Source organism: Vigna umbellata, chromosome 10, assembly GCF_029865625.1.
Source record: "Vigna umbellata cultivar VRB3 chromosome 10, Vumbellata_1.0, whole genome shotgun sequence".
Lineage (NCBI taxonomy): Eukaryota > Viridiplantae > Streptophyta > Magnoliopsida > Fabales > Fabaceae > Vigna > Vigna umbellata.
Window position 1 is genome coordinate 10,312,167 of NC_142174.1, and position 17,108 is coordinate 10,329,274.

The 17,108-nt window shown below is 35.0% G+C and overlaps 3 protein-coding genes across 10 annotated transcripts; 1 reads left to right on the forward strand and 2 right to left on the reverse strand.

Moving 5' to 3' along the window:
* Positions 1-753: 753 nt before the first annotated feature.
* On the reverse strand, positions 754-6,077 carry LOC124843148 (P-loop containing nucleoside triphosphate hydrolases superfamily protein). 8 transcript variants are annotated; one of them, XR_015782604.1, is made up of 5 exons: positions 5,890-6,077; positions 2,070-5,483; positions 1,546-1,654; positions 1,277-1,359; positions 754-1,131 (listed from the first exon to the last, which is right to left on the reverse strand). XR_015782604.1 is itself a non-coding variant. In XM_088100405.1 (3 exons), the coding sequence occupies exon 2, from the start codon at positions 5,472-5,474 to the stop codon at positions 2,073-2,075; it is 3,402 nt and encodes a 1,133-aa protein (XP_087956531.1). In that variant the 5' UTR covers positions 5,475-5,483; positions 5,890-6,077; the 3' UTR covers positions 754-1,359; positions 2,070-2,072. The 8 variants fall into 8 exon arrangements, 1 of the variants encoding a protein (XP_087956531.1); XR_015782606.1 differs by having other exon boundaries at positions 1,238-1,359; XR_015782608.1 differs by lacking the exon at positions 1,546-1,654.
* Positions 6,078-7,754: 1,677 nt separating this feature from the next.
* Positions 7,755-11,234, reverse strand: LOC124843171 (uncharacterized protein At1g51745-like). The gene is made up of 4 exons (XM_047319832.2): positions 10,820-11,234; positions 10,279-10,472; positions 9,628-9,915; positions 7,755-9,235 (listed from the first exon to the last, which is right to left on the reverse strand). Exons 1-4 carry the CDS (start codon positions 10,999-11,001, stop codon positions 8,016-8,018), a joined length of 1,884 nt encoding a protein of 627 aa, XP_047175788.1. The 5' UTR covers positions 11,002-11,234; the 3' UTR covers positions 7,755-8,015.
* A 2,671-nt stretch (positions 11,235-13,905) lies between these two features.
* LOC124843181 (cell division cycle 20.1, cofactor of APC complex-like) lies at positions 13,906-16,638 on the forward strand. Its single transcript, XM_047319844.2, has 5 exons — positions 13,906-14,227; positions 14,503-14,778; positions 14,976-15,245; positions 15,320-15,901; positions 15,995-16,638. Exons 1-5 carry the CDS (start codon positions 14,129-14,131, stop codon positions 16,136-16,138), a joined length of 1,371 nt encoding a protein of 456 aa, XP_047175800.1. The 5' UTR covers positions 13,906-14,128; the 3' UTR covers positions 16,139-16,638.
* The last annotated feature ends 470 nt before the right edge of the window (positions 16,639-17,108 follow it).

The following is a 17,108-nucleotide window of genomic DNA, read 5'->3' on the forward strand; positions in this document are numbered from 1 at the left end:
GCAAAGTTCAAAGAAATATTAATTTGTATTTAATTATTAAATTATTTTTTATGAACTCATTGTAAAATAAATACAATTTATTGAATATCTTGATTTGAAAAAAAATAATCTCAAAAGATATTTAAAAAAGCGAGAGTTAAAATGTAAATAACCCTTGCCTTTGAGTGGTTTAAATTACGCTATTAGATTTTCAATTTTTAAATGTATTATTATTAAATGTTAATTAAATTTACTTTGCTTTATCAACAAATTAGTCTCTTGTTTATTACATAGAAACGAACATAAATCAAACAAAATAAAGATTTTGTTTAACTAGGCGACTCAGTATTTGAAAAGAACTAGAAACTCTGAATGGAGAGTCTAAGAAGTTAATACATCCTTTCATTAATAATTAATCTATACTATATTTTTTAATGAAAATGTTTTCCTATACTATTTCTGTATTGAAAATTAAAATTAATAGCATAATAAAGTCAATAAATTCATATTTAGGTCACATCAAACTTGTGTTTGGATTTAAAAATAAATTTGAAAGAGTTGAAATCAGCAAATTTAAGAAGTAACAGAAGTGAAAGTAAAATTGTTTAGAGCAAGAGAAAGATACCGAAAAATAAAATAAAAGTTTCTAAAAATAAATATCATGTCGAAGTATTAAAATATGTAGTCACTTTCATATCAATCTAACAGTTATAAGTTAAAAAGAAAAAACAATCCTGAGTTTATACAAATGTATAAAGGAATAACAAGATCGAATGTCTTTTAAAAACACTACACTTCCAAAAATAAAAATCACTCCAATCAGAACCGTGCCGCGAGTACATATTGTTCCAGAGTATAGATATGTACAGTAATTCAATAATGGGGAGTTTTCCGTCAATAATTCCTGAAAATGCTCTTTTGAGGAAGCCTATTCCCAATAATTACAATAGAAAATAGAATTGATGAGTTTCACGAGCAATGCAATTCCAAAGATTTTATGGGTGTTATGTAGCATATATAGTGAACTAGCTAGAAAGATATAAATTCTATGATGGTACGTGTGCTGAAATACAGTGATGGTAAGGCAAATGAATTAATAACTGACTCTCCATCTAATCCTGTTTCCCTTACAAAAGGACACCGAATCAAAACCTGAAAGATACATGTGTATGATCAGACAAATAAGCATCATCAATTCTACAACTGGTACATGAGATAACAGAAAAAGAAAAAAAATCTGGGTTTAGAGAATGGTTGCCTCAAATCAAACAGAACCAAGATAAAATAAAAGTCGCACCACGATCAGCTCTTTAGTCAGTCACGGTGCATGCGCGATAGATGGAACAATAGCGAACATGCAAGCATAGGTTCAAAGACCACCTGCACCAACATGGAACAATAATCAAAAGAAAAAACATTTTGCACAATTAAAATAAAAATAAATAAATAAATAATCTCGCTTGACATTAGCTGATACGAAAAAAAAAATTATTGAAGTTTCAAGCATGCAAACACACGGAGGGGAAAATAAACGACGGCTCAGACTTTCTACAATAATATCCATACCTGGATGACAACGAATGGACAAGAAAGGCAGACAATAGGTGCAACTCATCCCAGATTGGGGGCGCGACACAAGAGTGTTTAACAGAGTCCCACTACGCCTTCACGTTGACTACCAAAAGTAGATTTACTTAGGTAGCAGAACCTTTTAAAAAATAATAACTAAACAAAAGCATCACTAAACAAAATATCACCAGATTGCTAAGACATATCTGATTATAAAATAAATCAAGTTTGTTTTCCAATTTAAACCCGGAGAAACAGTACCTATATCAGTTCTGAACCAAAGGAATGTCTACCCAAAGAGGAGATAGGAGAAAACCACTTAAATATAATCAAATCATCCAACCAGGGGTAATTATACACCTACTGGCTAATAATAAAAAATAAAACAGATCACATATAAAACAATAATTTCAAAGATGGACATCCTTCATAGGTTATGTACCACACATAGAGCCTATAAATAAAACAGCTATTATAAAAAAAACTAGTAAAACTAGGATCGAGTTAGAATGGGATCTTACCCTTTACACAACAGAGTATTTGCCCGGTTGATTTCCACCTGGAAGTTGCAAAGCCTGATTTGTGATGTCTTCCAAAACACGTTTCAATTGTGCTTTAGCTGTCTTAACAGACTGCTCAGTAGGACCTTCAATGAACAAGTAGAGTTTGCGTTCTCCAGGTCCTGGGATCTTTCCAGGTGGGAAGAACTGCCCCCTGGTGGTAATGGCAGCTCCTGTCCAATCAGATATGGGACCTAATGTTTCCTTATGAGTAACTTTCCAGCGAGCATTCTGGGGGAAATCATTTATTTCCAACTCAGCCTCATAATGCTCCGGTAATGCTTCTGACTGTATTTTTTCTATGTTGCGATGCAGGTTCATCGCAGCTAGTGCTGCTCGAGCTGCCCCATCATTTGCAGCAAGGGGTAGCCCAGTCCCAGGCAAGACTGTTGGGGTCTGGAGACCAAGAACAGACGGAAAAGAAACAGGTAGTCCACCATTCGAAATCAGCTGAGCAGCAGAGATGGGAGTAGGCAATGCAGGAGCATTAACTTTAGTGGCGGCAAGAATCTGTGCAAGAGCAGGATGCTGTGAGATATCACCTCCTGCCTTCCGAATACCTTCATCTTCATCTTCAGAATCTGACTTGTCTTCTTCAAACCCATATTCCTTGGCTTGTGCTTTCTTTGCTGCTCTCCTTACCTCATCTTCCTCTTCATTAAATTTAAAGCCACTTCCTCCATAACCAGTCCCATGGGCTTGCTCCAGTCCTTGGTTCACCTTTACCATAAAGCTATCAGCAAGAGTTTTCAGATCATTGGGAACAGTCTGCTCAGATAATTCCAAGGCTTTCAACAGATCAGGTGCATATCTTGCCTCTTCCTCAGATATAAATGTAATGGCACAACCCTTGCGGCCAGCTCGTCCAGTGCGCCCAACACGGTGTACATAATCTTCATAGTGGTTAGGAACATCAAAATTGATCACCAATTCTAGCTCCTTAACATCTAATCCCCTGGCAGCAATACTTGTTGCAACCAACAAATTGCAGACATTGCTTTTAAAGTCAGATATTGTGGATTCTCGGTCTGTCTGGTCCTTAGCCCCATGAAGAGAAAGGCATGGATAACCATGCCTGAGCAGATCCTTGAACAGACTATCACATTTCTCCTGGGAGTGAACAAATATCAGGATCTTCCCTTTCTCGTACCATTCCCCTAATAATTCTAAGAGTCTAAGGAACCTTTCATTATCTGGTCTCACCTCAACTAACTGTAATATGTCTTTGTTCACTACACTCCTCCCGCCAACTTGTATTTCAACAGGTTTATTCAAAACCTTACGAGCCAGAATTTCAACCTGACGGGGGAATGTAGCAGAGAAAAGAACTGTTTGACGATCTGGACGAATATTCTGAACAATTCGTGTAATTTGAGGTTCAAAGCCCATGTCGAACATTCGATCAGCCTCATCCATGACCAGATAAGTGACTCTACGCAAGTTAGTTATTTTTCCACTACTGGTGCATAATATGTCAATCATCCTACCTGGCGTACAAACAACTATCTCAGCACCTCGTTTCAACTCACTAATTTGTTGAGCAACACCAGAGCCTCCATACACAGGCACACACCTGAGACCTAGCACCTTCGCAAATTTTTTTATATCACTGTGAATCTGTTGAACAAGTTCCCTTGTAGGGGCCATAATAAGCCCAATAGGTCCATCTCCGGCAACAACTGGTGGCTGATCCTTGATATGCCTCAGCATTGGCAGAACAAATGCAAGTGTTTTGCCTGACCCAGTTTTAGCAATCCCTATGCAATCTCGACCGCTCATGATTACAGGGAGTGCCTGAGCTTGAATAGGCATAGGCTTGTCAAAGTTCATCTTCTTTATTGTCTCCAAAATTTTGCTAGCAAGGCCAGTCTGGTGCCATGATCTTATTGGCTTTGGCACATCCTTTCCATGTATCTTCAATTCCAACTGCTTCCTGTATGCTGCAGCTTCTTCTGGAGTAATCTTCGAGATCTCCTTCACCTCAATATAAAAAGTTTTCTTGAATGGTTCATAGTCAATCTTTGAATGGTCAACTAAAGAAAGCTTCTCAGCTTTTGTTTTCTTCACTCTTTTCATGAACTCGTCATCATCTTCATCCAATGGATCCCTCTCAACTTCATCATCAGCATAATCTGAGTCAGACTCTTCACCAGGAATTATTCTGCCAATAGACTTATTTGAACCTTTCCTTGACTGTGCACCTCGACTTTGCTCATTCCCTTTATCTTTGGCTTTTATGTCAATGGCTTTATCAGAAACTACTGATGTCACAGCATTGTTCAGCTTTTCAACTTCAGGTAGAACCATAGAATTCATGAAAGCATCCAATGGATCTATTTCCTCATCTTCAGGTGTACCAACAGTTCCCTCCTGTAGATCAGATGCAATTGTCCCATTATCAGTGTCTACCACCATCACATCTTTAGGTTCCGTATCAGCAGGTTCGACATCTTCATCTACATCCATACCTGTATCATGCTTCTCAGTACCCGGTCCTTCTTCATCATCGGATTCCCCTTCTAGTGTCCAGGTCTTTCCAGACTCAGGTTCATTAGTACTTACTTCGCCATGCTTTTCTCTTTCTGCTTCCTCTTTCTTCCTTCTTAGCTCTTGCCACTCTTGAACTCTCCTCCTCCGCTTTTCCATTTCTTCATCCAACCTCTTTTGTTCATTTTCCATCTCCTCTTCACGGGTAGGTTTTTTCTCTCCATCTTTGGTATCTGAATCATCTCCGACACTCTTTTTTCTTGGGCTCCCTTCACGTTCCTCGGATTGCCTGATTGGCTTGCTGACACTCCTTTCCCTCTCCCTCTTCTTGTAATCACCATCTTCTTTCTTGTGCCGCTTTCTATCCCTCTCCCTAGATTCACCATCACTGTAATCACTATCAACTTCTCTACGCTTCTCCCTCTCTCGTGCTCTCCTCACCCTTTCTCTTTCCTTTTCTTTCTCTCTCTCATGATCCCTCCTTTCCCTTTCCCTCTCTCGGATCCTCTCCTTATCCTCTTTTTTTTCCCTCTCTTTCTCCTTTTCCCTTACTCTGTCTGTCCTCTCCCTGTCATCCCTGTCCCTGTCCCTTTCCCTTTTCTTCTCTCGACCTCTTTCCCTATCCACATCCTTATCTTTATCTTTTCGTTTCTCCCTGTCTCTATCATGCTTGTCTTCAGAATCAGTACTCCTCTCTCTTTCATGTCTTCGGGACTCACGATCTCTCTTCTCCCTATCCCTGTGCCTCCCATCGTTTTTATCCTTACCCCTTTCTCCAGTTCTATCACGGTCACGGTCACGGTCGCGGTGACTCCTCTTAGAATCTCCATCCTTCAACTCGTGAATTTCTTTCCTCGATTTATGCTTTCCCTCATCCATTGCTTCCTCCTATAAATCCACACCTATACGTCAGTAATGGTAACATAAAACAAACACGCAGTATTCCTAAACCCTAGGAGAGAAATCCGTTCAGGAAGCACGCTGACACATACTCAAATGTAAGGACAGAGTGTTTCAAAGCAATTAGCACAGCAACAAAACTCACAAGAAAGGAAAAGCATATACATAGAGAATATTTCGTCGCATCAATGCAAATCAGGAATTGGAAAAACACGGTATGGCATCAAGCGGAAACAGAGCATATCAAGATTTTTGAACCGCAAACTAGGGATTCGAATTCACACGATAGAATCGAGCACAGCAGAACGCTAAAACGAATTTCAATCGAAATGCAAATCAACAGAGCACGAGAAACAAAAAACATAGTATTCAAAAGATAGAGAGAAGTGCGAACCTTCCGACCCAGTTTCAAAATCGGAACAGCAGAGAGAAACAAATGGATTTCTCGGTCGCTTAGAAGGCAAGCTCGAGAACTAGGGCAGGGCACTCCCTCGCTGCGGCAACAAGCAGACCAAAAACGGAACTGTCTTCAGTGTCGCAATACAAATGACAAACAATATAACAACATCTCAGAAACAAAATTCATTTTTGCAGCTAATACAACTAAATATTTCCAAAATATATATTTTATAAATGTTTTTAAGTATAAATACTCGTTTTTTTTTATTGGTCAATATAACTTATTATGTATATTCGTGGCACAGAATATAAAACTATACACGTTTTAATTTTCTTTTTCTCGATAGTAATCTTCAAAAATAAAAAATTGGATTAAATATGTTTTTAGTCCGCCGTTTCTGGTTTTTGTTCCTGTTTTAAAGTAATTTAGTCCTCATTCTTTTCGAAACGTTCGTTTTAGTCCTCGAAAACTAAATATTGTTTACAAATTTGATCCTCGTTTAGCAATAAATGAAGACTAAAACCAAAATTCTGAGGACTAAAATGAATATTTCGAAAAGAATAAAGACCAAACAGTTAATATATGAATATGACGTGTGTACGTTCTTTATACATTTAGATTTAGTTTTCATATTTACGTTTGTATGAAAAAAGTATTTATTTAGAAATATCAAATTTTTAAATGACATCAGTAAGAGAAATTTAACAGGGATATTTTAAATTATTCAGAACCAATTATATAAATGTATTCAGATGAATTATTATGTAGTTGACTAAAAATTCATTGATTGAAAAAACATTTTTGAATAATTATCAATGCAAAGAGTAATTCTCAAAGTGTAAAATGAATTTGTTTCATATTTTTAATGGGAATTGTGTATCATCCCATGATGATACTGTACCCTTTGATTTTGAATGGCAAAGAAAAGGATGGCAGTTCAAATTTAAGATCCCATTTGTTTCAAAGCAGAATATAATTAATTTTGGCACAATTGGTATACAATTAATTTGGATGTGTATTTAAATTAATTTCAATCGCAACAAATTTACATATACTGACTGCATTTTTGTCTGAGTATACAATAAATACAATAATAATTTTTCATTGATTTTATTAAAATATTTATAAGATCTTTTACTTTTATATCCCAATAATGTATGTATGTAAATTAATTAAATAACTAATTAAAGTTAGATAAAGAGTAAAATTATAAATGACAAAAATTAATGTTATCTTGAACTTTAGAACTGATAATTAAATAAAAAACAATGTTTTTTAAATTAAGGCAACCCTTAAAAACTAAATTTTTAGGAATAGAGCTTCGAAGTATACTTAAAATTTACACGCTTATAAGATTTGGCAACAGTTTCTAGAGCAAATTGATTTTATTCCAAGTGAACAATATCAGTAGCAACATTTTATCTCCAAATCTAATTAATTTTCTGTACTATGAAATCTTATTCAGTTTTTGCTTCTAGACAAATTTCCCTATATTGTAAAAAAAATTGTGTATTGCATCACTACATTTCCCTATATTATTCAATTTTGATATTGAACAAATTTCTCCATTAAAAAAATTAACTTCCTCACGTATTAAAACTAATTTTTGTATAAATTAATTTGTAAGAAAAAATTATACAGCTGTTCTAAAACTATATTTTTAATTTATGTAAAAACTAATTTTAATTTATTAAACAGTTAACCTTTTTCCATACTTTTCTCTGTTAGAAGTAATCATATAAAACTCTATCTAACCATACAATAAGTGTCTGCAATATACATGCAAAAGTGAGGTGAGAAAACCTGAACTAACTCGATCAAAGTCATAGAAAAACCTATATAGCAACTTTTAGTGAAGGTTTAGTAGACAAAAAATACTGTTTCCAAATGTAATGTTAGGGTAGAGAAAACAGATATACATAAAATACAATGGTTCAAGCACCCTATATTTTTTATCTAGTTACATGATGAATTGGGGTCTATACTACAAATTCATCAAAAAAAGCTAACAATAAATTTCAACAGATTTCTCTTTTGTTAGAAAGAAGACATACCCAAAGAAGTGCTGCGCCACAGCTAAAATTATTGTTCTCATATATAAACAATGTACATGTGACCTATTATTTTCTCTCCACGCCAGTATTTGACAAAGCCGCATTACTAGCTGATTTTAAAGGTGGCCTATTAATAGTCTCAAGTAATCTACTAAATACTAATTTGACTGGTATGCAAGCGACAGTAGTGAGCTCAGGGACCTCTGGTTTAATCAACCTATTTGTTTGATAAAAACTTCTATCATGTAATTGATTCTTACCAAGATTACTTTCAATAGATAATGAGGACAGAGTTCTAGTTTTCTGACTTGATGATGACAAGCTCACTTTCTTTGGCATCTTTTTTGTGGACTTCTTATCTACCGAGAGTGCAGGACCGTTGAGGCCACTCTTCCCGGAAAGGTTTGCCTTATGACTGGAACTTCCATCATTTAATTTCTTATATTCAACACTTCTTTCTTGATCTATGGAAAAATCTGCATCCCTCTCAACATCATTAGATGACAATACATGGGGGCGAGGAACACGAAAATTTGCTGTTCTCCTTGCAGTTCTCCAAGCGGGTGGGAGTACACTACTTCCCTCAAAGCCAATCCCCTCGCTACTAAAGTCATCAATTACAGAAAAAAGACTATCCGATGAACCATCCTTAAGGGCCTCAATTTGGATTGGGTGCCCTATTATTGACTTCCCATCTAGCTCACTTGTGATAGAAACAATGGGGACAGGCGCTTTCCTATAGCTTGCTTGAACCTTCAAGTCTACATCAACCAGCATTGACCTCCTTCCATCAAAATTATAACGATCACCATTTAATGGACCAAACCCTTTACTTTCCCAATATCCTTTAAGAGCAGTCTGATCTTCCCAAGCCCATTCATCCCATTCAACACCATGACCAATTTTATTTTTACCTTTTCCTAGAACTTTGGAAGTTGGAGAATCTTCATCTTCAAACCCAAACTTCTGTTCTGGGTCATCAAAAACATCACTAATATCATTCACATAATAATGCAAACTCCGATCCAATCTCCTGTGATTTAAACGACTTTTCGGTCCTTCAACGTCTGCTCCGTAAAAAACAACACCTCTCCCATCAGGAGCACCAACAGGCCTCTTCACAAGATTACGATTATTCCTTTTTCCTTTTAATTTCCATTTGGATACTGCTTCATTACCTGATATATGCTCACGAGGATAGTTGTGAGGAATGTTGCGAGAAATTGTCATCTCGTCAAGTTCCTCACTACTAGTGCTTTCTTGTTCTTCAGTGTCATGAAAAGTTTCTGTGGTTACAATAATATCAGAAGAGTGAAAGAATATTTGAAACAACGCAAACAAGTTATCCTCTCTGTGTGTTTGTGTGTGTGTGAAAAAGGCAGGTAGTGCCACAACAAAACAGAAACCATGTTGACTTCCACTCTGACATGTATACTAAGGTTAGCTTTAATGCATATTCCACAATAAATAATGTCAGTTTATTTAAGGAATGGATTGCTTGATTGAGCTAATGTGTTTGTATTATATTTCTTTATGGTCTTCTTCCAGCTCCATACTTAGTGTCTCTATCTATAATCCTTTTTTTCTTGATTTAAGAATGGAAGAGAATAGAAATTTGCCAAACAGAGCATCTTCACCGGTTGGTTAACTTGAAGGGGATGGAGCTATCTAAACATACCTGAAAGTGTAATCATCTCGTCGTCTTTGTCAAGTTCCATTTCAGAGGAATCTGAATCAGCATTAGCAGAACCAGTTTCAAAAGAATCAGATTCAACAACATCCATAAAAGCAGATTCACTCTCATCAGCCAAAGAACTGCAATAAGCATAATCCCCTCCAAGTTGGGAAGTTGACATTGCAACATTGGCAGGAATCTCCTTGTAATCCAGAGAATCACTAGATTCGGTAGGAAAATAAACAAACTTGCTCCTCTTTGATCGGTGTGCTACACCTACTTGCTCCAGTCCTGAAAACAAATCATTACCCACTTATATTACATATATCTCGCTCCACCCAACATCTACTTTTTATTTTATCTAGATAGTTTTACCATTGGCTTGAACTGAACTTCCTATGCAAAGCCCCATCACTGGTTAGCGCCAGGGTACTATAATCAGCTATTAGTTTACAATCAACATTATATTATCAGAGGATGAGAGCCGACCTCTCAAAGGAAATTTTGAGCTCAATCCTCTTCATAGAATGTAGCATGTGACTTTGTTTTTTCATTCTCATTTCTTAATGTTACTGATTATGGATACATGACTATGCCTTTCTTAACAGTATATCATATAATCTAAATGCAGTCTAGTAAGATGAGAAGCAACACCTATTTTTTCTTGTTTCTTTAACATTTGCCTCTCGAGTTCAAGAGCATGAAGAATAGCATCTTCTCTGCGAGCATATTTCTCTCTTTTCTTTAAGGGCATACCCTGGGCAGACTCTGCCCTTTCAATACATCCATCAAATTCACCGCACCGGAATGTCTTCACGCGCTTGGATTTCTCCAAATTGTACCAATCTCTGTTTAAAACAACACCAACCCACAGAAGAAAAATCAGAAAAATAAATTGAAAATACCAATGACAATTGACACAAGCACATCAGATGCCACGAGAACATGTCTGGATAACTTTCTCACTCATTCAAACCAGTCAACAAGCATAGTACATGCACATCTATCCTCACAATCAGATATACTTCGGCAGAACAGTTTTACTCAACCGATATTGACTTAATTGTCAATGTATAAACTAAACTAAGCAGCACCATAATCAACAAAAGCATGGAGCAAAATGAAACCAGATATAAACTATCGAATTTCAATAAATAATAATGTAACAACATGACAAAATGAAAAAGACTATTACACGCTAGCATCTTCCCTTCCGAGAAGCTTAACCGGAGTTCCTGAACGAGGCGATGTGAGATGAGAAGCAGAAAGGTGATCGGGACCCAGTATTTGACCCGGCCACCACGAACCGTTCCTTCTTCTAACCCACACAATCGATCCAACGTCGCAATCCACAGCACCCAACCCCGAACTCTCCATCACTCGAACTCTCCCTTTACCTTTCGCTTTCTTTCGCTTCCCCAGTTTTTCTCTCTTTTTCTTTCGCTCTCGATAAGACTCAATGCGGAGGCTCGGCCGCCGGCGAAGAGACACGATGAACGGAGGACTCCGGAACCGTCGTGAGTGATAGTCCGATAAGTGCGATGTTAGTTAGGGCACAGGATTCCAATCAGATTTGGGAAATTTCTTTTTTAGGGTTTTCAATTTTGACTTTGATTAATTAAAATTCCACGCCCAAACAAATGTTTGAATCTTCTAGAAGCATTTGGTTTTCATTATAGGATTTGGTTAGCCACATAATGACGTGTGGATAGTGCTGGTGCAATGTTTTTTGAATTTTGACAAATAAGCCGCGTGACCATACTTTCATGTGAATTTAGATAAGTAAAATAAGTTTTTCAATTCTTAATTAATTAAAACAGGTATTTTGTTAGTGTTAATGTAAAATATTAAAAAATAATAAATTAACATTTAAAAACTTTAAACATAATTGTTTTTACTTGAGTGTTTAAAATTGGCAAGTGAATTATATAATTATAGATTGTGTTTTTACTAAATAATAATTAATTGGACTTTAAAAAATTAGTATTAATATTACATTATAAAATGTTAATTATAATGTAATTATTTAATTTATATATTTTATTTTAATAAAATATAACATAACGATAACTATATTTTAACTGTTAAATATTTGTTTTAAAGCTTTAAGTAGTTTGATAATCTAAATTGATATGGTAGAGTTGTATGAAATTAGTTAGGAAAATCAATTTTGAATTTTATGAATGAGTATGGTAGAATTGTATGAAATCAGTTATGGACATATTTTTGAATTCTATGGTAGTGTAATTATGTGACATTTAAATTGGTGGTTGATATGAAGAATTCTTGTGTGAAATGTTTGCTTAATTGTGTTTGATTCTTAATGATACGTGGATGATGAGTTGATGTTTTGGTAAATCAATTAACTGCTGAACTTTTGACAATAGACTAGAGTAATGGTTGGTTTTTTTAGTCAAAAATGGGGGTTTTGACAAATGAAATTTCAAAGGAGTTATTCTACGAGGGAATCTCGTGTTTGAAACTTGTGTTCATGTCATTTAGGACTTTGTTAGCTACTTAGTTCACTAAAATCTCGATTGTGGTATGTGAACTAAATTCTTGGACAATTGAGCAAATCGGTATTCAATATGAGTTATAAACCTATTTTCAAATTAATTACTATGTCAATTATACTAGTTTGATTATATGGATAGGTATTGAGTGCATCTAGATTAAGTCTCTCAATTTGTATCTTCTAGTATAATGTTGAGCTACCATGTGTGGTGTTGAGTGTTGTCAAACTCGAGAGCCATTAGGCTCCAAGACCCTAAGTGTCACCTTGGGTGCTAAGCATCACAGAGTCAGTGAACTCTCTGACTATTAAGCATTGAGCAATGGACTAGAGCACTGGGCACTACTTTTCCTTACAGGTCTGGATATGTTTTTTCCAATAATTCGTTGGGTGAGGGATATTGGTCACTAAGCGACCATTGTTCTGATAGCATGATGATTTTCTATAATCTTTGACTTATGTTTGTTTAAAATATGTTGTATGGATTTTACCTTGTCTATATTGAAAATTTTGTGTATGTTCAATGAATGATACACATGGATTTGATTTAAGTTTGATACGAGATGGGTTTGTGAGTGAGGAATTGTATATGATGTTATAAGGGTTTCAAAGAGAAATACTTAAGATGATTTTGTACAGTGTATGTATTGATATATGATGCAGGTCATTCTAACACTCTTAATAACTTCTCGTCTCAAGTAGAAAAGGATGATTATGTCATGGAAAATAGCAAAAAGTCTTTAGTCTTATGGTTATTTATTGATCATAGATATTTGACAAATTAACCTCAATGTGGTAGTTTGTGTGAATGAGTTGTTTCCCACCTCTAAGTGTAAAATCCCTAGAGTTCGATATTAATATTTGTATCCAAACGATCAAGTCTAGAATAAATTATTGAAAGTTTGTGAATTTGTTAGTTAATGATGATTAATTATAATTTGATGTATGTAAATAATTATGTGTATTATTTGCTTAAAATTAATTACCAATTTATTTGCGTTTTGTGTTTATTTTTTCTTTTATTTACACTGATATTTTTATGATGTAACTTTTTTTGAATTTGGTATTAGAAGACAAAGATAAAGTAGAAACTTAGATTAAGACTTTATTTCAGTTGGTTATATATATATATATATATATATATATATATATATATATATATATATATATATATATATATATATATATATATTTTGAACTTTAATTCTTAAATGTAAAAAATGATTGAATTTCTCTATCTTGTATATATTTGACTGTTAGGATTATATTTGAATAACGTTAATAATCTGACTTATGTATTTTTTTTAATTGTTTTAGTTTATTAAACATGTGATAATTTTCATAATAATGTTAATACTATTAAAGTTTGGGATATTAATTATAAACACGAATATGTTTTTTTATTATTATTTATTTAATATATTGATTAAAAATTAAAAATTATAAATATTATTGAGTATTTTTTATATTTAATATATTGATTAAGAAATAAATAATATAATTACTATTAAGTTTGAGTAAAATATTTATTTATAGTATTATATTTATGTATTATGATTATTGATATTTTGTAAACGTTTATAGGTATTATTTTAATTTTTCAATTCTAACCTAGTTATTTTCGCCAATAAAGGACAATTTGGTCAATACACTTTATAACGGTTGTTTCCAAAAACAAATAAAAATAGCCGTTGCTGCCTGGTCTCTGAAACCCTAATTTTCATCTTTCAGCCAGCATTTCTACTATAAATACAATCTCACTTCAAATAAATCTTCATTCCAATCTCTTTCTTTCTCTCTGTTCATTTTCCAGCACTGGAACTCCGGCTCTCTCTGTCATTTTGTTACTAATCACTGCTATCTGATTTTGCTTTGACCAATAATCTGTTTCTGCAGGATTTTGCCTTGTGTTTTATTTTCTTTTAATTTGTGTTATTCTTTATATTGTTTCCTATTCTTTTCCGTTTTTGTTCTTGTTTTCTTCTCCTAACCATGGATGCAGGATCTTTGAGTTCTTCTGGAACCCTCAAGACACGATCACGCTATCCTCTTCAAGAACAGTTTATTCAAAGAAAGAGTTCCAAAGAAAATGTAAAGAAATTATTGCTTGAATTTTCTCCCTGATTGTAATTTGTGTATAGTTTGCATGATTGTGGGGGAGAGAACATTTTGGATTAGGGTTTTGAATCTAAGTCATTAGAAGTTCTAATTTTGTAGAAGTGGCACAGAAAACTTGAAATTAGTTTAATTTTTTAAAAGTTTTTGAATGGGTTTCAAAACTAAAGATGATAAATCTTTATATCTTACTTTGAATTTGTTTATGAAAGAAACCAATGTTTTGATCGTGTTTTTGTTATGATCATCAGTTGGACAGATTCATACCAAATCGGTCGGCAATGGACTTTGATTATGCTCACTATATGCTTACAGACGGGAATAAAGGTAAGGAAAATCCAGTTGGGAGTTCTCCATCTCGAGAAGCCTACAGGAAGCAGCTTGCAGAATCTTTAAACATGAACCGGACGCGAATTCTCGCCTTCAAGAACAAGCCACCTGCACCAGTTGATTTAATTCCCCACGAGCTATCCAATCTTACCCAGGATAATAATAGATCAATCAAGCCTCGGAGATTTATTCCTCAGGTTCAGTACTAAATTCCTCAATTTAATTTTATTCATTCCTCAGTTTGTTAAGCAAGGATTTTGATCCAAGTCGAGTTATAATCTCAAGTTGTGGACCCTTGTTTATTAACTATGTGGAAAACCATTAATTAATTAGATGCATGTGAGATTTTATTTCAAAGTTTTTGCTAATTTTAAAATTTGATGATCACCATCAGACTTCTGAGAGAACTTTGGATGCTCCGGATCTTGTTGATGACTATTATCTTAATTTGCTGGACTGGGGAAGCGGCAATGTTCTTGCCATAGCACTTGGAAGCACAGTATACTTGTGGGATGCAACAACTGGTTCTACTTCGGAACTTGTTACAGTTGAGGACGAAGACGGCCCAGTAACGTCTGTTAGCTGGGCTCCGGATGGGCGGCATATTGCAGTTGGTTTGAACAACTCTGAAGTGCAACTATGGGATACAACTTCAAATAGACAGGTATATCGGTTTATAAAAGCTCCATAATAAACTGTTCATTTACACTTTACTAACAGTGTTATTCATTTTTGCAGTTGAGAACTTTGAGAGGTGGACACAGACAAAGAGTTGGATCTTTGGCATGGAATAATCACGTACTCACAACTGGAGGGATGGATGGTAGAATTATCAACAATGATGTAAGAATCAGATCACATATTGTTGAAACCTACAGCGGACATGAGCAAGAGGTTTGTGGGTTGAAGTGGTCAGCTTCAGGTTCACAATTAGCCAGCGGGGGGAATGATAATCTACTTTACATCTGGGATAGAGCCACTGCATCTTCTAATTCCACAACACAGTGGCTTCACAGGCTTGACGATCATACATCTGCTGTAAAAGCCCTTGCTTGGTGTCCATTCCAAGGGAATCTGTTAGCTACAGGTGGAGGCAGTGGTGATCGGTGCATCAAGTTTTGGAATACCCACACAGGTGCATGCTTGAACTCAATTGACACTGGGTCTCAGGTATGCTCCCTGCTGTGGAACAAGAACGAGAGGGAGTTACTCAGCTCCCATGGTTTCACCCAGAATCAGTTAACGCTTTGGAAATACCCCTCAATGGTCAAGATGGCTGAGCTCACTGGTCATACTTCCAGAGTTCTTTTCATGGCCCAGGTAAATTGATTTATTTTTGGTTTTGTTGAGCACAAATCTGATGAGATTGTTTTTGAGGCTATTGCTAATTACTGTTATTTCGTCAAATATCAGAGTCCAGATGGTTGCACAGTAGCATCAGCAGCTGCTGATGAAACATTGAGATTCTGGAATGTGTTTGGAGCACCAGAAGCAGCATCTAAGGCTGCACCCAAAGCCAGAGCTGAGCCATTTTCAAATGTGAATCGTATACGATAAGCAAGGATATGTAATTGTTCCCACCCACCTGACGGAATTAATTGCACTTATGTACATACCCCTCAATTTTTTTACGTAATTGCTGGCTGGCATCTGGAATAGTTTGTTGTATCCAGTCTAATCTCAAATAAGGGAGGGAATAAACAGTGTCAAGTAAGGCAATTACAGTAGGGGAGAGACAATAATTAAGAGAGGTGAGTTTTTGGGGTTTCCACATGTACATTATTGTAACATACAATCAGTGGAACAAACACTACTTTTCCCGTGGATGTAGTCACAAACATATGTGACGAACCACGTAAATCGTTCTTCTTGTTGTTTCATAGTTTTTTTTTTGTTATATTGTGTAAACTCAGGATAAGAAATATAAATAGCTTTTATAAATAGTGAGCATAGGCAAAACTTTTATAAAAATTTAATATAATATAATATAGCTGTAATTTATAATTCTCGGAGGGCAGTGAAGGGAATCTACACTGTAATTTTATAAATCAATATAATCAAGTTTTAGATACTTTTTGTTTGAATTCTGTGTTTTTAAAATTTTTGTAATTTGAGTTAAATTGCAATTTTTTTATGTCTTCTGATGTGATCAAAGTGAACAAACAGCCATTCTCTCTGTACAAGGGCTTATTTTTATCTAATATGCATGTACTTAACAAGTTTGGTGTTAAGAGTCTCTCAGGGTTCCTCTGTTGCAGTTATTGGAGAGGTCAGACCTTGTTTGAATTTTATGAAGATGTCTTTAGAATAATTTCAAATAATCTTATGTCTTTAGCGAATAAAGTAATCACTGGACATGTACACCCATCAAATTTTTGTATCACAACTTAAGAAAAATGGATACTTGAGATCATTTAGTTCAAAATGTATAATGTATGTCATGATTCCATTCACTTAGTCCTCTGTCCCAGCATTTCAATATTCACAATTCGAATTGATGAATGAACTTCTAATATCTGAAGCACAA